The sequence below is a fragment of the Chelmon rostratus genome, chromosome 17 (genome assembly GCF_017976325.1).
Source record: "Chelmon rostratus isolate fCheRos1 chromosome 17, fCheRos1.pri, whole genome shotgun sequence".
Classification (NCBI taxonomy): domain Eukaryota; kingdom Metazoa; phylum Chordata; class Actinopteri; order Chaetodontiformes; family Chaetodontidae; genus Chelmon; species Chelmon rostratus.
The window spans coordinates 22370481-22393607 of NC_055674.1; the positions used below are offsets into that span (position 1 = coordinate 22370481).

Here is a 23127-nt window from a genome sequence, read left to right on the forward strand (position 1 = left end):
AGAGGTGGTTCATTTATCTGCACATCGACCCGGTGCAGCAGCAGAAACGCATGGTTTACATATATTGCAAATCTAAGGATGTGCATGTCAGGCGCTGGCATAGGCTAAAGCGTAAGATACATGGCAAAAGTAGAAGTGAGACTTTAGCCTAGTGGAGAAATCTTTACTTCCCGTCAGCAGGAGGCCCTCTGGGCAGAGCTGGGTCAAGCATCTCAGTGTTCACAGACGCCTCTCTCAGGTCTGTCACAGGTGGTGGGGAGACAGTGGCCAGATCACGTCTCTCCATGTAAATGCACTGAACCTGCACACTGTGTGGAAAGTAATCCAGCATTTCACCCTGCTGCTGCAGAATCAGCATGTGCTGATTCATACAGACACTTTGTTAAAGTGACGTCAGCCTGTATAAATGGCCAGGAACGAGAACGTTCAGTGCAGCTTCTGAACATAGCCAGGCAGCTGCTGCCCTGGCCACACACACACACTCACACTCTCTGCACTGGCCACACACACCTACTCTCCACCAGAGTAGTGCAGTATGTGCAGGTGTGAGATTGAGAAAAATAAATGCAGGCATTGGTGTCCTGAGTTCAGCCTCCCAGGTTACATGTCCATTTACAAGTCCTGTTGCATTTAGTATGATTGGCAGGTACCCTAACACACCATGTGCCCTCTCAAGTATTTTAATTAGCATGTATTATTTTCTTGCTGGCAGCAGTATGTAGAAGGGAGGAAGTGCTGCCTGAGAGGCTGTGCGCAGGGAAATTAATAACCTTAGTTTTCTCTTTGTCCACTGGATGGTCGTGTAAATCTTTTCCAGACTTGCTCCTGGTTCAGGAATATGATTTCCTGAATTTCGACTCACAGGTATAGCTTAGTGTCAGTTTTAACTTCAGCCCAACCTACTATTTTTATCATATTCATCCTATCTCAGTCAGTGTGCTCCAGCCCCCTCTTGATCAGCACCTGAATCAGCTGCAAATTGTTTTTAAATATACATAAAACCCGGCTTCCTTTAGCCAGATGTTTAAGTCATGGTTTGGGTTATGGATAAATGCATTGACATTAGGGGCGCTTTGTCATGTTGAAACAGAAAAGGGACAAATGCTGTTGACGCAAAGTTGGAAGAACACTATTAGCATTCTCCCCTAAAAAATTTCACCTCCCCATTTGGCAGAACTTCCACATTCCCATTTCTTCGGTGTCTTCTTTTATTTTTTTACTTTTTATTCCAGGAACATCGTGTAATATACTGTTGGATCCACATGTCAGCAATAGATGCTGTGAGCACATTGTGCCAGGATAGCACACATCTTTCATTTTCACCACCTCTTTAGTCTCAATTCTGTCATTAGTGTCAAGACCTCTGTTTCATCCACGAGAAGAGGACCTGCAGTGAAGTGCAGCAGTTCTGCTCCAGAAACATATTGTTTAAATTTAAAATATCGGTTCATGTACACCTCAGTATACTGTGGTCAAATTATGTTGAAAGGTTTTTTATGTAGTTATAGAAGATGACAAAAAATTATCATGACCTTAGTACAAAATCACTATAGTTTACTGCATCAAAGTACAATTCATTGACCAACAGTATTTTGATTTTGTATCTACAGTATTATATTTCCACTGTGGATTGTGTCTATTGTGAGGTAATACAGCAGAATAATAATTAAAAGTTAAGTTCAAACAGTTACAATCAAGTTTGTTTAATTTGTTTAATATGCACTTAAAGTTTATTTCTTCTGTTTGTTGGATCTAAGACAGATTGCTCCACTGGTCATTAGTCTTATGGAATACTAGAGTTTTTGTATATGGAAATGGAAAAACACTGATGATAACGAAATAAAAAAATCTGCTCTTAATATCTGAAGTCTGATCTGTCTGAATTTACCTCACGTGCCACATATTGTTTTGCCGTTTCTTTAATTTTATGATAGATCTGCCCTTTTGAATGCTTTGTATTACCGTTATAATTGTAGGCAATTTGATAATGTTCCCTAATTGTAAGTTTAAGTTCATAATTGTGTCTCGTGCGCAAGCGCGCCCACACACACGCACACGCACACACACACACACACACACACACACAAAGGTGTTCCCATGATGCACCTGCTTCGGCTGCGCCACGCGCACGCAGAGCTCGCGGGGCGGCGGCTGCTGGGAGTTTGAAGAGGAATCTCATCAGTTCAGCTGGTGGCTTCCAGACGGGCAGGACGCAACCTCCCAATAAAAACAGGTGAGTTGTCCTTCAGACAAATAACTCATTGTGTCGCTTCACTTGACGGCAAGTTAAATGTTTGATGTTTAAATTTCCAAGCGAAGAAACTTTATAAAAAAATATTTGGTGTTTTTTTTTTTTTTTTGGTCAAGGGCTGTTGCGTTCACGCGTGTTGTTCCTTTTCTGTGAACGGTGAAATATTTAGGCCAGTGATATTACCTTTCTGTTTTTAATTGTTTAAAAACTGTCTGTCTCAGAAACGACGTTTAACGGAGTTTTGGCGGGTAGTTTGGCTAGTTAGCCAGCTAGTTAGCGAGTGCCAAATGCTTCAAAGAATGCCACAGAAAATGTAGCATGAAGTGTTTGTGGCGCGGTGGCTATGGCGGTGTTCAGACTGTTGCTCACTTGAACCGGTCCTGTCCGTTAAGCCTCCTGCCTGCCTGCCTTCAGTGGCACACGGGCACACACTCCTCCTCACACACCCTCCTGTGTGACTCCTCACCAGAAGCCAGTTGGGTGTGTTGTCCTGTTCTGTAGATTTCCACACTGCTGTGTTTGCTGCTGTATTCGCACTGAAAAGTCCTTTTTGTCTGTGAGAAGTTTTATCACCCAGTTTTGTTTGAACTGCTAATATCTCCAAAATCACAGAGAAAATTCAACAAAAATGAGATAGCTGCTGTTCTTTGAAAAGCCCAGGAGATAAAGACTGTTCTAACCATCCTGACTGAAAAGTTTCCTCATACAGTTAGCAGGAAATGACACATTTCTTTGCTCTTTTTGAAAAGCACAAGCAAAGTGTTCACACATAATTTGCATGAAAATGTATGATATTGGCAGTAAACAATATATACCAATATAATTGATGATTACATTTTAAGTTTTTGCTGACGTTGTACAAATTGAGAAGCTGCCATCTTTGTTAGGGTTAGGAAAAAGAGGTTCAACTTGAGAAACAGGTTCAATCTTTTTTTCTGGATGTAATTTTTGAGATGCAAAAACCGGGCCTACGCTGTTAACAGGGCGCTCCGCTAAAGAGCCTCTACCAGAGCCTTGGAAATGACATTCATAATGCACAATGCTCAGAGTTTCTCAAGTCTCTGTACCGTGTATGTTCGTGCAGATATATCAGCAGCGTTGCCAGGTCTGTGTAACAAAACCAGCCGAATGGCCAATCAAATCCCGCCCAAAAACCATCTCAATACTAGAACTCAAAATATGCGCCTGCCATGTTAATTCACTATATTTTAACTGTATACTCACAGTAAGTGCATGTGTAAACAGGCTATGTATTTAAAGAATTAAAAAGGGGAAAAACTCTGTGAAATGGACCTACATACAATTTGCACTGTGTTTTGTGTAGATGCTTTGAGATCCCTTGCCCTCTTGGTCCTTGTAATGCAACTCTGTATTGAACAAGACCAGCATCTCTTTGGTTGGCTCAGACTGGTGGTAGCAGTATATTGCTCTCTTCCCAGCCATCATGTTTATTCCTGGGGTTGCTAGCTAGCTGGCTGCTTGTTCTGAAGTCAGGATTTGGATTAGGGTTAGAGGGTAGAGTAGTAAGACGGTATCAACCATGTGATGATAGAAATGTGTCCAGAGATTTGGCAATACCGTTTCCACTGCTGGAGCTGTCCCCTAAGGCGTATCTGTCATTTACAGTGCATGCACTGCTACCCTGCTAGTCTGCGAACTAGTGTGTGTGTTGATGACATGACTGCTTTGTACAAATTTTTAGCTTGGCTGTATAATGTATTGCTTTTTAGCTCTTTCACTGACATCATGGTCACGTTGAAAGAATTTACCATTGATATCAATACAAAACAGTAATCATTTTGTACCTGTCCTCCTTCTGCACGCAAATGTGCTGCATGTGGGAAAGGACAGCTGTACAGTATATTCTGGGCGGGCAGCACAATCTAGCAATCAAACTATCTCGCTAAGTCACGTGATTTGGCCAGCAGGACGGTTTACCATGTTCTCAGGTGACAAAGTGACAAAGAGTGGTGATAATGCACCTCTCTTACATCTGTTTTTCTCATTTGGAGCCGTAAAGCTTCCATTTTGAAACAATGTTCGTTTTAACTGTTTTGAGTTTTTTGTGTTTTTGCTACCCAACAAGCAGAAAAAAATTTAACCTGTGGCAACACTTCAGAAGTAGCCCATTTCTACAGGAAACCACAGACCTGGCAACCCAGGCAATCTGTATTACTTTTAGGTCTTTGTTATAATTCAGGGGCCATATTCATGAAGAGTCCTAGTGCAACAAATTGTTCTTCATGAGGAACTCTGAAGAAAATTTCCCCTTGCAGTTAAGACTCGATCCTGGTAAAGATAAGCTATTCACAAAGCACCTTAACCCATCAGAGAGCTCCTAAGGTGAAAAATGGCTAGGAGGACTTTTAAGAGGCTCAAGAGTTTCTTAAGCAGAGGAGAAAATGGCAGAAAGAGAGAGGAGGCAGAAATATTCTCCAAACGCTGAATGACAGTGAATTAATGAAAAGCTACAGATGAAATTGTGCAGGGATAATGTTTGAAATGCTTTCACATCACCCACCAGTGCTATAATGCCTGCAGGCTTACAAAAGACCGTTCATGGACATAGTGGGCTTCCTAATGATTCCTCCTGATTCTCATGCATTTATATGGGGTTGATGTGCATATCAACAGCTCCTTTGGGAATTTCTGTCACTAGTTGTGTTGCTTGTCTTCACTGGAGGAGACTACGTACTTGACTTTCCCTTCTGTTCAACATATTTGAACAAAAGTGCATCCAAAACTGTAACGTTGGGTTGTAAACACTGTGTTCAACTCCCATTGGCCACATGTGACCAAACAGCCTGTGCATGTTGCTGTGGCACATTCCTGGAGGGAAGGAAGGGAGGGGAAGTGAAAGATGGAGGATAGACGAGAGAGCGGGAACCAGTCTGTTCAGGTCTTGGCCCTGACCACACCACATAGATATGAATGTGATAGAACAGCTTGTTCTTGGCAACACTTCTCTTAAATCCACATCATGATAAATCTGCACATGTTCATTTGGTTTGGTCAGGTTGCACCATCATTACCATAGCTACTATGTGTGCCAACTCATTAGAAATGAAATTAAAATATGAGGGTCTTTCATTTGCCTCATTTCATGTCTCCCTGCTCCTTGGGTGACCTGGAAATTGACCTGGTGAGGAAGGGAGGAGTGGGGACAGTATTTTTTCCTTTTTCAAAATTAAATGTTTGGTGACAGACATACCTTTTTTAAAAAAATTCAAAGCCTCAGTGTGATGAACAGGCTCACTGATGGGCAGATACAGGTTAGCTGCACTGACTGCACTTTGTTACCCAGCCCTACATATTTGTTGTTTTTTTTCTTTTTCTTCTTTTTTTTTCTTTTAGAACTAAAGCTATGTCTGATAATTATTTGTATTCCTTTTTTAGGCCCAGAATGATCCTTTAGAATGACACTAGCAATGCATTAAAAAAATGAAGCCCTCGTTAATTTCAATGACACCACTGTACTGGGACAGTGGCAATACACAGGGGGAAAAATGCTGCAAAAGTTGAACCAGGTTCAAATTGGAACAAGCTTTCAAACTCAAGGATCTATCACTCAAGTTAGCTACCTGTGAAGTGTTCAGCATTGTTAGCTGCTGGGCAAAACACACTTGACCTAAGCTAGGAATGTTCCAGAGCCACATTTAGCCACATTTAGACATTGTATGCCAATGTTTCAAACAAATGGATTTGAAGCTGAGGATCTTGTTTGTGATTGCACCTTGGATCTCTGGGAAACCTGTTGTTGAATGAATTCAAAACACCAAATTCTAAAGCTAACACATGGCCTTGTTTTTTTGCTCCAGGCAAGGTTGAAGAGGAGTTAGTTATATCATGCTTTTGGGGCTCAATCTCTCAGGGTTACTGGTCAGACCACATACTTCTCATAGTTGTCCTGAACTTCTTCCTCTGTCCTAGTTAATGACTCAACAGATCAGTGCCATACCTGTATTATGACATCAGCTGTGAGGCATTGTTGTCGAGACATGTCATTGTGGATGTCCACCATAGAGAGGCAGGGGACCGTAGTATTGCTCATGAGTGACAGCCTGGTAAAGAAGCTTTCTTTATGCAGTTTTTTCATATAAATTCCCTGTATTTTGCTATTTGCAGATATCCTTCGTTTTCACTGTTTCTGGTGGAATGATCATAGGGAGTGGGTTGAGAAATTTAGACCAGTGAGGGCTCATGAGCCATATGCCAGTGGTAGCACCACCTACCGCTACATGAGAATGTTTTGTATAGTGAGTCAGTAACCAAGTTATGTACAGTAATCACATAATGATGATGTGTAGCGCATGGCATGTAGAAAATGTTTTGGCCCTCTCTTGGCTCGTCTAGCTTCTTCTCTGGTTCCAACAAGCGGCAAAACTCCTAAGCAGCAACTGGTTTAGTGGATGTTTGGCAACTAGGAAGTAATTCCAAATGCTTCATAACCTTTTGTCCTTGTCCCCCTTTCCAGAGATGTAGAGGTCAACACAATAGCAGAATCACAAATATTTCAAGTAGCAAAGATGTCAAGGGTCAGGTCTTAGCATCCTGAGGTAATGCTGTGTTCATTTGATGGTGAAAGTCAGAAATGTGACACTCGCCAGTTGGTTGCTAGACAGTGCTGCTGTTCTGCCAGGGGAAAAATACATCAAGCTACTCTGCCTTAATGCTGTACTACTTTACTTTTCAGTGAATTTATAGAAAGACATTGAAACCAAACTCTTAGGGCAACCTCACGAGCATGCTTTCCCTTCCATCTGCACCTTTTTAGGAAATGAATACCTGACATTATTGGGATTTTACATGTTTCTGTGTTTGTTTGCTTGTTAAAGACACAAACCCACCAAAGGCCTTAAAACAGACCCATGAACTGACTTGAGTGCACTGAAAAGGGCATAGCCTGTTGTTCTCCATTTTTCCTATTGTTAGCAAATCCCATGAAATGCCCGTAACCAACAATGTATTTGTCCATCTCTCAATAGTTTGACTTCTCTATTCTCTCTGTGGCTCAGAGCTTCATGTGTACTGTTTCCTAACGATGATACATTTCAATTATATAACTCAGTAGTTTCCTGAAAGATTTGGTCATTGTAATTGTAATCAAACATTACTCAAACAAAGGGAAATGGTGCTTTGTTGGGGACTACATCAGGAGTGGATTAATCCACATTTGGTGCTGTAATGAGTTCTTCTGGCAGCAGGACACTAAATTTGAGACTGAGACAAAATAAACTAGTGTGTTCTTGGTAATGAAGGAACATGTCAACCAGTGCATCACTGTGGCTCACTAATGTGTTTTCAATAGATTGTCTTCTCCAGAGCTGCAAAAACTCTTTTTTGCAAAAACAAAATCAGACTGATAGACACACAATAATGGCTTTACATATATGTACATTGACCATATGAAAAATATAGATTCTTGCCAGACTTAAACTTTTTTGACTTGGAATAGTTTCTCTATGGGTCAAACATTCTCTCATTTTTTAACTTCTGCTGCAAAAAGTAAAATGTTCACAATTGATGACATTTAAGAGGGTGATTTAGCCTTCTGTGAAATGTAACTTCTTTTGTTGTTTGACCCTTTTTAATTACCCACATTGTAAGATGCTACTGTGTGCCCTTGCAGACCAAAATTGGTTGTTGAATACAACATAGGGCTCTTGTGTTTCTTATGTTTATCTGCTGAGAATAAATCTGGTACAGATCTTGTCATCCTCATGATGACAGAGCTGGCAGGCCTGTTTGGTCAGGTAGAGCAAGTGCTGTTCTACTTTCAGCCACGCCCAGATACCTGCTGGCTTTGAAATGCACAAACCTGACAAGCACACCATCAGTCAGGTGTGGCATTGCTCTCAGTGTAGCACAGAGGGCAGTTGAAGGGAGTTTTTTCACAGGACACTTTGATGCTGAAGGAATGTTCAGAGGAAATTTTTTCAGGGATTCCTCTTTTAAATAGGAACTGAGAGGGGGATTTTTGCAGCTCTGTGATTATTCTTAAAGGAAAGTCAAAGGAATTGCCTGTGGAGCACTGAGGGAGCAGCTTGTTAGACATCAGACCAACACAGGTGTGTTTCATTTGCTTCATTTATTTTTTGTCACCAAGGTTTTCCTGATTTTTCTCCATTGCCTCATTATGGTTTTATTTACTTGTGTTTTCTATGTTGGCATCAGTATTGTAGTTGCACAATTTTTCATTCATGGTCAAAGTAAGAGTGGGCACTATGGATAAAATAAAACAAGGGAAACTACTGCAGTAAGATCAGTTTAAATGGTGTAATAAAATCTCTGAAGGTTTACAAATTTATATCATTCCACCATCATGTGCTATTGGCTGCCAGCAACAAACCACCAGTATCTTGTCAGCCTTCTCAAAATGTTCAACTGGAATTTCAACATTGAACACTTCCTCTTACCATTATCTTGACCTGCTGAATGAGAAAAGGGTATGCCAGTGACTGGAGAAGGGCATGTATGCTTTGTTTTGTTTTGTTTTGTTTTTTTTCCCTGACAAGCAGGAAGAGCCACCAGGTATTCAATGGGACATATGTTGACTGTGGTTTCATCCTAGTTATGCATGTCATTGTCTGTTTGACCAAATGATCTAGTGACATCAACAGTAATATAAGGTGATGGTAGTTTTTATTGCATTTGTATGAACATGTTTATTGTATTTTAAGTGTTCAGCCTGGTGTTAAATACGGTGGGTGAAAGAGATATTGAAAACATCAACATTTTTTAACATATTTCCAATGCAGCTATTTGTGTGAAATTTAGACCAGACATTGGTATTAATTCAGTAATACTACACAGATAAAGAAATCATAACATTCAATTCCATAAAAGAAGTTATGTGCAGTAATGTGGAATGACACAGGACAAAAGTATTGAACAGTGTGGGAAAAAGCACTAAACAGTGATTCCACTAACCAGTTCACCTACCTGTGCAAGAATCAGGTGGGGTAGTGCATGTTGGCAGGACTTCCACTCTTTGAAAAAGGGTTACCCACCTCTGGATGCAAGTAAACAAATTATTTATTTCCAAGCTATGATACAAGAAACATCTGATAATGGGTAGAGACAAAGAGCTTTCCCAAGACCTTTGCAACAACACTGTTACCAAGTACCACTTAAAAAGAAGCAATGAACTTCCACATTCTCCATGTACACTTCCACAGCCTCCATCACCCCACAAGACTCCATTACTGAAGAAAAGGCATGTTAAAGCTTGTTTGAAGTTTGCTGCACAACATTTAGAGAAGCTTGTAGATGACTGGTAGAATGTAGTGTGGTCAGACAAGACAAAAATCTTTCAACATTACTATACAGTACGCTTTGGAGGAGGAATGGTTCTGCACATGGTCCTAAAAATACCATACCTACAGTGAAGTTCAGAGGTGGAAGCATCATGGTGCGAGGCTGTTTCTCTTCTGTTGGTACCGGCAGAATACAAATAGTTGAATGCACTGGGAATTTCTTGAATCTGTTGCCATCCACATGGACAAAGAGGATGAGATGTGGGTGGACCTTCCAGCAGGACAACAATCCAGAACATACTGCAAATGACTGAATTGGTTCCAAAGGAAGAAAATAAAGGTGTAGGAAAGGCCCAGTTAAACATCAGATGTAAACTCAGTGGGACATTTGTGGAAGAAACTGAAGTTGAAGATTTACCAGCGAGCCCCCTGCAATCTTCAAGATTCAAATACTGTGTGGAAGAATACACTGTGAGAGATTAGCTTCTTTGTACAGAAAGTATCCTGAAGCTGTCATTGCTACCAAAGGTCCAAAGTGTTAAATAAGCGTGTTCAGTACTTTTTTACTGTGTCAATCAAATGTTTGTTTTTTATGGCTTAGGATGTTAAGATGTCCTCATCTATGTAGTTTATACCAATGACTGGTCTCAGTTTCATGTGAATAACTGTACTGAAAATATGTTGAAGCATTGAATACTTCTTTCCCTCACTGTAACATAACTCGCCTTTTGTTTAACGTTTAAGCCAAAATAATAACAAGAATGATGATTAACAGTTGGATAAGAAACTATGAGAAAGAACAAATAATTTTCCCTTACAGAACTGAATGTTCAGAGCATGTAGAGGAGAAGATAAGTGACATAGTTGACCTGGTACAAGAGGCGCTAGAGATGACAAGAATGTAAAATATTGGTTTGTGTCATGCTTTTTCTGGTTGCAGCACTTGAACACACTTTGGCCTCAAATAATAATGAGAATGCAGATTTGTTTCTATTGTTGAAATCTTTCTTGCTGCAAATTAATTGTAGTCAGCTATACTAATGAAAAGGTGACTATAAGATATCTGGAGAACTGAGAGTATTTTTGCTAGAATTCTTTAACATAAAAGAGAATGATGTGTCTAAGTGAACTTGTGGCTACATCTTAAAGAAAATTGAATTTAAAAAGAAAGTACTCTATAACTTAAGATAACATAATAATAATAACATCTGCAAGGTGTCAAATCAAACAATGGTCATGCATCATTTTGAAAATGACATTTGTTTTAAGGTCTCTTTTGGCTTTGAACTTGAATTCATTACTATGTCAATGTCTTTGTGATTGGTTTACCACCGTACTGTTGACACTTTTTCTTGACTTCCGCAGTGGTCTGTGTACTTTGCCATGAGACATAACCTTCCCTGAAGGCCCTATCACTCCATGCAACGCTTTCCTCATCACATTACACCGATGGACCCTCAGGTTTGTCCGCCTCCTCTGAGCAGCAGCCAATTGACGATCAGCGGTCTTGACAAATCCCCAGCCTCCGCCTTCAAACCTGGCCACTCACGGAGCAACAGCACTGGCTCCTCCAAAGTTTCAAAACAGGTAACAAGGCCCACAGGTACAGCATTTGTACTGTGCTGTTTTTAGTATGTGGAAAAGTTTATACAGGGCTCTGTATTGACTGTATTCATCTGTATTTCACATTCTTAACTTTTCATAAATTCTCAGGCTGATATAGGTTTCCTATATCAGCCTAAAAGTTAGATAATTTAAGTAAGTATTAGTATAATTAAGCAAAAGTATAAGTTTGCAAGAGGACAACAGCAACAGTTCAACTTCACATCAGAACAAACTTGAACTGAATGTAATTTTAGTATGAGAAGATATTATATATTGATAATTTGTTATTTTTTTCTTTTGGTGCCAAATTGTTATGAAAAATAAAAATCCACAACGACGCCAAAGGACAAACGAACGCGGTAATTTGGTTTCTTTTATAATAATGAAAGTGTTTCCTCTCTGTCAGTCTCGTCACTGGGAGGTGATGGAGGACTTGCAGCATCTGGATATGTGTTCTGTTCCCGGCTCGTCTGTGGACCTTACTATCCCTGGGATCTGTGAGGGCTTCTTGATGAAGAGAAGGAAGTACCCGCTCAAAGGTTGGCACAAGGTGAGCACTGATTGCATCTGACCTTTTCTGCTTTCTGCTTTGTACACAACTTTTCACTGTTATTGTCTATGTTGACGTCTAGTCAACATATAGCTATTTTCTGGTTAATGTGATAATTAGCCTGGACCAGAGCTGTTATACCTTCTAAACAGTCAACAAAATGCATTCTAGAATCCACTAGATCGTCTTTGTTTTCTGTCTAACACTTCAATCTGATTGGGCCTTTTCAGAGATACTTCCTGTTGGAGAACGGAATTCTCAAGTACTCAAAGACACAGCAAGATGTAAGTCATGAACAGACTGCAGCTGCCACGCTACATTGTCCCGCAGAGCAGTGATGGGACAGCCATTAACTCTGTGTTTATACTGTTGATTCCTATGTGATCTTAATGACTCATTTTGAATGTATTTGACAAGTAATTTAAATAAACCTGCTTTGTGGTTGTGTTTTAGATTCAGAGAGGGAAACTCCATGGCTGTCTGGACGTCAGCCTGGCTGTCATGTCTGTCAACAAGAAATCCAAACGCATAGACCTGGATGCTGGAGACAACCTGTACCACCTCAAGGTAGCCTACACAGCACAATTCAGAGAGATTTCCGGTCTCATGAGGTGTTTGCAAAATGATTGACGACGCAGATAACATGCTCATGGATATTCTTTAGTATGCAGTGAAGTGAACTTGTATTGCTTTCTGCTTGTTGCTCTTTCTCAATTTTTGTGTGTTGTTGTTGTTTTCTCTCTCACCTTCCTGTTAGGCAAAGAACCACGAGCTCTTCTACATCTGGCTGACCAAGCTGTGTGCCCATCGTGTGTTTAGGAAAAACGAGGCATTGAGTGTTCATCGTGGCGTGCTTCACGCTCTTTCCTTGGGCCCGAGCACCCTGCCAGCCATGACCACTCTCGCCCAGCAAAACAGAGCAACGGTCTGTAAAGACTCAAGTCGCTAAAGTTAATGTCACACATTTTATTATAAGTGTTAAAAGACAATACGCAACTGCAATTTCTACTTTCATGATTCTATCTTGTATTCTTTAGACAGTGCCCCCCGACTGGGTTGTTTCTATAGTGACAACAAAGAATTGTAGCAGGTGGTTGAGTGGTGGCATCAGCTCTAAACTGAATTTATTCTTATTTTTTAACCACCAGTATCGTATGCTTACTCATACCTCTAACATTGTCTAAAGGAGGTCACAGTTAGACTTTTAAATAACTGCTGTTTTCATTATTGATCAATCAGCCAATTATGTTGTCAATTACTTGATCAATTACTTAGTTTAGATTTAATTCTTAAATAAATGTTTGACCAACTGTCAAAATAATAATAATAATGAACTTAACTTACACACGACAAAGTGCTTAACATAAAAGCAAATCATAACGTGTGATAAAACAAAAACAAGGAAAACACAATAACAAAGTAGAAGCAGAAAAATCTTAAAGCATTCAGTTTAGGACTATATGAGGTAGAGAAATGCAGGTAGAATCTCGCTTCGAGAATTTGACCAGCAAGAGCTTGGTATTTTTAATTGGTTATCAATATTGTGATTGATAAATTTTCTATTGATCGATTAGTTGAGTAATTGACAAACCATCCCAGCACTGTTTATAGCATGGTCCACAATGACAGGAATACAGAAGACAATGAGAATGTGATTTTTCTGTCATTGGTTTTAATTTGTGACTTAAACTGTGATGTGTTTGGTCGTCTAGCCTCTTCACTATGCCAGCTCAGCATCAGTGTTCCAACAAGACATGGGGAGCCCCGCCCCTGCTGTCGCCTCTCACCCAGGGGTGACCAGCAAGGTGTCAGCCTGGCTGCAGCAGACCCATGACATCGACGCTACCTCCAACGGTCAGAATCACTTGTCATCTTGGGCCACAGAGTGAAGCCTGGGTCACAGACATATTTCACCATATAACAATGACAAAAGAGATATAAATCACTATATTGAGATACAGAAAATAAACACCCTCTCTAAATCTCTAAACTGTGGCCTTTGACCCTCCGTTTGTCAGACCTGGCTCGCTGTCAGGCAGAGCTGGCAGAACTGGCCCAGCTCATCCAGCGACTCCACTGGCTGGAAGGAGGCCTGCCAATCACAAACACAGACCTGGAGATGCGCATCAGCATGCATGTGAGTATTCTGGTAACAGTCGTGAATATGTGAAATGTTTAAATGGTATTTCATTGGAAATATAACAGTGAGCTAAGATCACCGGCACTAATTCAGGCTTATTTATTTGATCATACTATATTCTTCTCATTTTGGAAAATACATGAAGTATAAAAGTCCGAAAAGTAGAGCACAAGTTTCAGCGTTGGTCTACAAATAGACATTCACCAACAGAGAGATGTCATGTTGTATTTCGAGAGTAGCTGTAACCCTCTAACCCTGTTGGTTTCTGTTTTAGAATATCTCCCTGGAGAAACCCAAGAAGAAGGCAGGGAGAGGGTTCGGTCACTCCAGGACTTTGTCCCGAGTTGAAGCCATGGGTGGATTGGTAGGACTGACTCTTGTCTTTCTTTGATCTTAATTTTGAACTTCCTCTGTTCAACAAGTAGAATCTGTCTGTTTGATACCATATCATTCCCCTTCCCTCTGTCTTGTCTTCTCCAGTTCACTTCCAGCCACCTGAGCACTAACAGCAGCTCTGGTCTGGGGGCGTCCATTCAGTCTATCCCTGACTACGTCTACTCTCAGCTGTCCAACCCTCAGGTCAGCTCACCTGAGGCCAAGAAGCTTCACCAGGACATCTTCACTATTTCTCAGAGAGGTACGGCTCTCCCACCTAACACCTGGATTTGTCTGAATAGGTTTAATTGACCTAGTTTTGAAAGGACAATTCTCAGTTCATTGCTCTGAATGATTAAATAACAAATGAATCAACAGAACGAGTGAGAATTTTATCAACTAGACATTATTAATGCTCGCAAAAAATAGTTTTGTTACATTTTTATTAACTAAAATGAATTTAAAAAATGAAAATTGCCCTAGCCTACTTTTTGCAACATTTTTGCTTTTTATCACAGGAAGCATTGTGTTGATGTTTTGAAATTCACCTTCGTAATTCATAGTTTCTGTGTTCTATGTTACAGTTCACACTTCTCTCAAATCCATTCATGATGTTTTGACTTTGGAGAGAGAGAGAGTGAGGCAGGCCTGGACCGGCCCGGACCTTAGGCAGAACACCTCACAGCAGCTCGCTACACTGTGCAGCACACTGTCTGAGGTAACACACACACCCTCCTGCACACACACACACACACACACACACACACACACACACTAGCTGAAGCTGAACTGTGCACAAACAAAACTCGAAATGATCCTTGTTCCTCCTGAAGCTGAAAATCTGACGACAACAAGACTGAAGTGATTTTAGAGGTGTCTATCCTTTTTTCCCTCTCTGTTCACTTTATCACCACCTCACTGTTTCTCCCAAACTTCAAACACGGATTATTAGCACAAAATATTAGTATCGGCCTGCAAAAAGACAATGGAGGCCAAGCCCTCCAGGTCTGTTGGTGAGGTGCTGTGTGAAACTGTTAAGCAGGTTTGGGTTGTTTCTAGAAAGACACAAGTTCTCACAGGCGCGTCCTGAAGGAACACACCTCAAGTCTTTCTCTCCCTGTTTCTGCACACACAGACACAAATTGCATAATCTTTGTCACATACTGAAACCGAGTCTTGTCACTCAAGGGTTGTTTAATTCCTGCCGTCAAACAGACGGTGCTCAGTAATCCTTCTTGTTTGGTTTTGCATGAGGTCTCTTCTTGGCTGCCTCCTTGTTTTCTGTCCATGCTGCATGTGACTGTCATTTTCAACCTATGGGACGTTAGTGTGTGTGTCTTTGGCCTTTATTTTTTTTGATTGTCTGGCAGCTGGCTCTCATCCTGCATTCTCACCATGAGCAACACACACAACAGTCAACAAGTCAGATCATTCCTGCTCTTTTCTCTGTATTGAGAACTCTTAATGACATTGTCGCTCCTGTCGATGTGATTTTCAGAGGAGCACTTTAATTTAACGTATTAAGGCCATTGTACTCCTCATGGTTAGTGCCAGTCAGGCTGTGACAACAAATGTATGATGTGTTTAGAGATTTTCTCAGGTCTGAGGCAATAACCCTGATGATGTCATCATGTTTATCTTAGCTAGGGCTTGTAAATGTAACACATTTATAACGGCAAGCCTACCTACATTAATGGCAAACCTACCTACATTACAATCTGAGGGTGTTAAGTTTGGAAGGAATGGGTGTTTACCTGACAGCCTCTAATTCTCTGCTGCAGTGATTTGGACCATTCTGTTTTAATTTTGCACACTAAATCACTGGAGTGCCCCCTAAACCCTGAAATTGTTTAATAATTAACACGTAGTGGAGAACTAAGTTAGCCTGCTGAAACATTTTTAGGCAGTGCTAGTGCAACTTGTACTATAAATACATTAATAACTTCAGACCATAACAAAGATGCAGTTTTGTCCTCTGGCCCAGCTAAACAGTTTGGAAATAGAGTGAAACGTTGTTGCGCACCATGTGCTGTGTGAATGCTCTAGGGTCTGCTTGACATTTGTTTGATCCTCTGTGTTTCCTCTTCATGTGTCTTGCATGGCTGGTCTGTGTATATGTGCATGTCCATGCATGCATGTTTAGCTTGACATACAGTCACGTCTGACCAAAGTCCACTCGCTTTCCCTGTCCTCTGACTCTACTGAGGAATCCTTCTGCACCGTCCGTCCTGACCAGGTGTGTACTGCGTTGTGTTGGTGTGTAAAACAAGTTGTCTTTTTGTGTGTTCATTTTCGTTTTACGTATGAAATGAGTTAGAAGTCATGAAGAGAATCTTGACATTATTTTTCCAGACCCTATCACAGCAGAGCACAGCTTGGACAAAGTGATTATTCTCTCATGACAGTCTCTTACAAGAAAATAAAAATGACTGACAGTGTTGTCATGTGGTTGGTGTGACAATGTGCACATTTTGTGAGAGGCACCAGTGGGTGGCACCAAAGGCTCAGTTCTGACTGTGTGTGTTTTGCATGTTTCTTGCTTGGGTGTCTGATACTCCACATGTCTGATCGCAAGTGGTCGTGCTCCAGCTCTTATTTTATACACTTTGAAATATATATGTGCGTAATGTAAAAAGTATAGTTTGAACCACAAACCCTTTTCTCCACTCCTGCTCGTTCCCTCACAGAGGACACCATCTATGGGTCGTCACAGTCATCGTGCGCCCTCTGTGGCAGACTCCATGGCAGAGTATTTTGATGCCAGTGAGGTGATTGTGTGTGAGAGCTCATCAGAGGCAGAGGCTTCGGATGAATCCGGCTTGAGTGACATCACCACCACCAGCAACTCGGAGCCTGAGGAGGGACATAGTGAGCATTTACCTTCTGTCCAGTGATCAGCAGTCAGACCATACTGCCCAACCACCGCTCCAACATTTACTGACCAACTAAACTGAAAATTAACTTTCAATTCCTCCTCAGCCACTGCCACCCTCAACTACCGGGCCAGTCTGAACAACGCTCCTGAGAAACCCAGCCCAGTGCCCACTAATACTGGTAACACCACTATTGTTTTGTCTCATTTATATTGTGAATGAGAACAGTAATATTCACTGTGTACTGCTGGTTAACTGTTGACTCTTCAGGACTGATTTAGACAAGAGATGGAACATGCTGTTTGTTGATGGTGCAGTGGGAGGACAGGCTCAGTGGGGAAAGTACACAGCTCTTACTTACAGCACAAATGTGTCTGATTTGACCTACAGTCAACCACTGAGTTGTAGAAACAAACATATATAGACTCATATACACTGCCAGTCAACAGTTTGGGCACACCTTCTCACTCAATGTTTTGGTTTTTATTACTTTCTACATTGTAGATTCATACTGAAGACATCAAAACTATGAAGGAGCACACTTGGAATTATGTAGTAAACAAACCAGAATACGTTTTATATTTTAGGTTCTTGAAAGTAGCCATCTTTTGCTTTGGCTGTTACTGTATTTGTTCATGTACTTTTTTTATTGTAAATTCTAGACCAGGTGAATACATAAAACAACATTTACATAAAGTACATTTTACAAAATTGTTTTCGAGTACATCAAAAGGGAAGAATTGATAAAGGGCGAAACATTAAATTTACCAAATTCAAAAATGCACAACTCAGGTTGTGACACGATCACACATCACAGTTGCCGGTGTCACAGTTGGGTTTTTCAGTTGCACAGCTGTCCAGAATGGTAGCTGTCAGAGCAAGCGAAAGGGATATGGGTTCCATTCCAAGTAATATCAGGGTGAGTAACCCTGATATTAGTTTAGAGTAGAGTTTGGGGGAGCCAAAAACACAACAGTGTAATGTAGGAGTCCTGTAATATTACTGGCTTTATGGTTAGAAATAAATATTACACTAGGCTCTCTGAAAATGATTAAAATACTGAAACTGACAGAGGCTGTGCCATGAGATAAGATGAAGAACAACTAATTGTTGACAAAGCTTTAATTGTACTGATCTGTGTTGCCTCCAGGCCGTCGCACTGCCCTCCCCGCCCCAGGAACAGACAACAGCCACATTGGCATCATGACCATCCTGTACAACAACATCGGCAAAGACCTGTCCAGAGTCTCCATGCCGGTCGCTCTCAATGAGCCGGTGTCTTTGCTGCAGAGACTCAGTGAAGAGCTGGAGTACTCTGAGCTGCTGGACATCGCCAACAACATTGATGATCCATATGAGAGAATGGTGAGTTTGGTTTACGTAGTTCTCACTACCTGGAGCTGAGATACGGTTCAGTGGAAAGTTCATTAAAGAAACAAACAAAAAAATGTTCCCAGGTTTACGTGGCGGCTTTCTCCATCTCTGGATATGCCTGGGCGTCCTGGAGGTATCGCTACAAACCCTTCAACCCTGTTCTGGGAGAAACCTACGAGAGTCACAGAGAAGACAGAGGCTTTCACTACATCAGTGAGCAGGTAAACATCAGATCAAATCAATATATGTAGACATAAATACATGCTGACCAAACCTATGCATCCTTCTCAGTTTTAAACATACTCTAATGCTGTGTTATTATGTTTTCAGGTCAGCCATCACCCTCCTGTCTCCGCCTGCCACGCAGAGTCAGAAAACTTCACTTTCTGGCAAGGTAGCAGTCCTGAGCATAGAGATGAGTGCTGGATAAACCTCTGTTGTATGAGTGGAGGCAAACCTAATGCGCTGTTTGCTTTGTCTGTCTGCTCTCAGATCAGAGATGGAAGAACAAGTTTTGGGGGAAGTCCGTGGAGATTATCTCTTCTGGAATGGTCAATGTTACTCTGCCCAAGTGAGTCAGTGCTTCATTTAACAACACCAGTTACACGATGCTTAACCACTAGACGTGCAGGGTTGCGGAATTCTAAACACTTAAAAACCTAAAAAAATAAGCCAGAAAATAGACAAAATTAAGTGAAGTTTAATATTATTGCCTCACTTGTGTGTGTAGGTATGGAGATCACTACGAATGGAACAAGGCAGTGACATGTATCCACAGTGTGCTGAGTCAGCAGCGCTGGCTGGAGCACTATGGTGAGGTAGTCATCAGAAACACAAACAGTGACGTCTGCACCTGCAAGATCACATTTGTCAAGGTGAGGACACACACACACACACACACACTCTCTCTCTCTCTGTGATGTCCTAATTTTAAAGATTCAGTGTGTAGGACCATCTTAACACCCCTCCCTTACTAAATGTGTAGGACAGTGTTTCTCAAGGTTTTTACTCGAGGGCACGTGTCTGACTTTTATTCAAGGTCTTCCGTTGGTGATAACAAAATAATATTAAATCAGTTAATTCATTCTGTATCTTCGATTTAGGAGCTGGTAGCAGTGTGTTAATGTGTGAACTCAGCATGATAGGGAAAAAAATCACATTAAAATAAGTTTTCTGGGGATGGATTGCTGAGAAGGATCCCCAGCTGCACTGTATTATTCAACATCACTAACAAATTATAGCGCAGTAAACAATGTATTTTCTGATAGAAAATGTTAGACCGTATAATGTAAACGTAAATGTTAACGTATAATAGACTGTTCATAACACGAGGTGGCAGGGTCCTCAAATACAATCCAACAGCCAGATTATTTGGAAGCAGACACTGTGGGGACATTGAAGTAAAAACAAAATATTTAGGCATAATTATCCTATTATTGTTGTTATTTTAACATTGTGTTTTATGAGTCTGTATTAGTTTGAACCGGCTCAAAATTCATCATAACTAGTTACTGAATGAGAAAATGCTCTCACACCACAGCTGAGGAGGCAGCGAATGAGTCTTCATCTATCTTTTTAGCAGACAAAAACATTCAGTTTGAGACTGAGTACCCTTCTCCTGTTTAACCACCCTGACCTTTTCTTCCCCACATTCCAGTCTCGCTACTGGAGCTCAGACAACAGTAAGAACGAGGTGCAGGGTGTGGTTCTGAACCAGGCTGGAGAGGTGGTTCATCGTTTTGGAGGTCTCTGGCATGAAGGCATTTTCTGTGACACCCTGGTCACACCAACGTGCATCTGGAAGCCCAGTGAGTGAACCCTGGCTGAGCGCTGGCAAAGTCCTGAAAAGCCCTGACAATTTTAGTTGTTGATCTTATCTTAAGTATCACATTTCAATTAAATACATGCTGACATTTATACAATCTTGTAATGCTGTCAAAGATTCAGAACAGATTTACAGTGTAGGTGAATTTCAGTGACACATTTTTGAAAATGGAAAGAGTTGTTGACTACAAATCCTCCTCTTTGTGTTTCTTACATTCCACATTGTACGATGATTCGAGTCTTAATGTGCATAATGTCATTTCCCGTTTAGACGTGCAGCCTGATGACCACTTCGACTTCTACGGCTTCTCACGTTATGCTAGAGAACTAAACGAACTGACGCCTGAACTGGAGGCTGTCCTCCCGCCTACAGACACACGCTTCAGACCTGACCAAAGGTACAGACAGGATGTTTATTTATGTTCATTGAAAATGGGTTTTCTCCCACAGTCATTGTCTTCCACATTGACCAGCTGATTAATTCCTGCCACTCTTCTCTCCATCAGGCTCCTGGAGGAGGGGAAGGTAGCTGAGGCAGATAAAAAGAAGGATGAGGTGGAGGAGAAGCAGAGGGAGAGGAGGAAGGAGATGGCCAAGATGGGGCAAGAGCACATCCCCAGGTTTTTCAGGTGAGGAGCCCTGCCTTTGAACATTTGGAAAGGAAAATGTAACATTACACATTTATCCACAGCGAAATGTTTCCTAACCCCTTTTATCAACTCACAAGAGACTGATTAAAATAAAGAAGCAGAGGCAGAGATCCTCCGACCTTTAGTCCTAATCATGATTTAAACTCCAGCAATGCTTGTTCCTTCGTCATGGTTTCAGTAGACCCCATCTCCCCCCTGAATGCCATGTCTGTCAATCAAACACCACACCTGACTCAGCCTCACATCTAGTCTCCAAGCCCAAGCTGAGACAACCCTGTTGACATCACCAAGGGACGTTTCCTGCTCTAGTTAACTGACCTGAGACACAGAAGGTTAATGGACTTTGTCTCCTAACTTTTCTGTGTCTTTATCTTCAGTTCCGGTCACCACTTTAGTGTTTGATGTCATTTTCAGTTTACTTTAACAAAGATTGGAAATGATTCAGTGAGTCTGTTCCTGCAAATTTTAAACCACGACCTTAACCAAGATAAGGTATCCAAAATTTAAGTAAAAACATTTCTTGACTTGTCAGAGCAATGCTGTAATTCTGTTAAAATGTTCAGGAAATAATGGGAAACAAAATCCACCGACCATCATCTCTAATGCAACTAATTACTGGCACCATCCACTGTACTGGTACTGGTACTGGACTTTTTTGATTAATTGCCAGTGACATTCCAAAAAGCGTCAGTTTGTACTCCAGCTCTTGTTTTATTTACTTGCACTCAGTGCCAAAACATATTGCGGTAACACATGATGACTTCCTGGAGTCTCTGCTGGCTGCCTGGTTACCTCACTGCAATAACAAGATTTCAGGAAGTTACTGTGCCCTACCTCGAAACAGTCCAGAGCATAACCTCCTACCAAAGTCACTTGGATGAATTTAGATGTGCTAGTTGGTGTATTTTGTTGCCTTTGTACCAAGCCAGACTAGCATTTTTCCCGTTTCCAGTCTTTCTGCTAAGCTAACCGACTGCTTGTTATCAATTCTCAGCAAGAAAGCATATTTTCCAAAATGTCGAATCATTCCTTTAAATGTTTAAAGTTATTGTGCTGTTAACAGAAACAACATTTTTCCAAAATTGCACAATTGCAACAGTTTTCTTTTGTTTATAATCTCAGGAAATCTTTGGATGAGGCTGGCAGGGAGGTGTGGCTGTCCAATCAAACCTACTGGAAGCTCCGCGAAGACCCGGGCTTTGCCAAGACTGAAAATCTGGACCTCTGGTAGAATGCTCCACCTTGCTAAAAGCTTAGGCTAAAAGCAACTAGCCAGGGATTAAACACATGGTAATATGATGAAGAGGAATAATTAGTAAAAATGATTCATTGTGCATATGTTAGTCCAATAATGTATGCATGAATATACTGTAGTGACTCATCAACAAAGATCTGGAGGTCTGTTGCTAGCCAGTACTGTTAGGATCTAGAGGGGGACAGCGTTTGGAAGCATAAATGAACCTCTCATTGGGTTTTTTTGCACCATGGAGAGGTGAGGTGCCACTATGGAACAAATGAAGACTGATATAGACCAGGCCGGATGTCTTTCCAGCCCTTCGCTTACCTCTTACCACCTTCAATATAATCTTTCATGAGTCAAAGCATATCTTAGAACATTGTGTTTAAAGATAATTTCTGTCAGGATTGAGGCCTCTCTCTGCATGTAAAGTGTCTTATACTTGTGGGACAAATGTCAGATTATATGTAATACTTTTATTTTTAACATGTCTGTATAAATAGTTTTAGTCAGGCTCATTTTTATGACATTGTGATAAGAAGCTTGCTTCCTGCAGAGGGATCCGGAACACACGCGGGGCCAATTCTGCTGCTTGTGGGGTGTATTACAGGTGAACTGGTGCTGTCCTGCTTTCTTTCTCAGTGGGTCTTGCTGTGTAAAATTATGTTGATTTGTGAAGTCGGTGTGTATTTTCTGATATTTAATCGTGACACATTGGTGACACATTGTTTTTGTCCGTGTGCTGGTTAAATCTAGCAGTCCTTTAAGCCTTGCCTTCTTCCTCTCTCACCTGTAAGAATTGTTGATGTCCAAAATGAACTGACAGACGAGGATTGCGTCTCTTAGAATTTTATGATCTGAGTTGATGCAATGAAGTATTTTTATTGATGTTTCAACAATGGATTTTAATAAGGAAAAGAGACTACTGTTAAAACCCAGTGAAAAGTTTTTTTCTTCATGGTTTTGTTTCAAATAAAAGGTTCCATAATCAA

General features: G+C 41.0%; 1 protein-coding gene across 3 annotated transcripts; it reads left to right on the forward strand.

The window, feature by feature from the left end:
* Positions 1–2168: 2168 nt before the first annotated feature.
* LOC121620388 (oxysterol-binding protein-related protein 7-like) lies at positions 2169–23127 on the forward strand. Of its 3 annotated transcripts, none has more exons than XM_041956429.1 (23): positions 2169–2233; positions 10873–11094; positions 11519–11662; positions 11893–11946; positions 12116–12229; positions 12420–12587; positions 13375–13516; positions 13681–13799; positions 14077–14166; positions 14283–14439; positions 14762–14895; positions 16321–16413; positions 16865–17045; positions 17157–17231; positions 18201–18415; positions 18508–18645; positions 18755–18818; positions 18917–18995; positions 19155–19299; positions 20082–20232; positions 20520–20646; positions 20755–20877; positions 22021–23127. In XM_041956429.1, the coding sequence occupies exons 2-23, from the start codon at positions 10927–10929 to the stop codon at positions 22127–22129; spliced, it is 2790 nt and encodes a 929-aa protein (XP_041812363.1). In that variant the 5' UTR covers positions 2169–2233; positions 10873–10926; the 3' UTR covers positions 22130–23127. The 3 variants fall into 3 exon arrangements, with proteins under 3 accessions (XP_041812363.1, XP_041812362.1, XP_041812364.1); XM_041956428.1 differs by lacking the exon at positions 2169–2233 and adding an exon at positions 8096–8319; XM_041956430.1 differs by lacking the exons at positions 2169–2233; positions 16321–16413 and adding an exon at positions 8096–8319.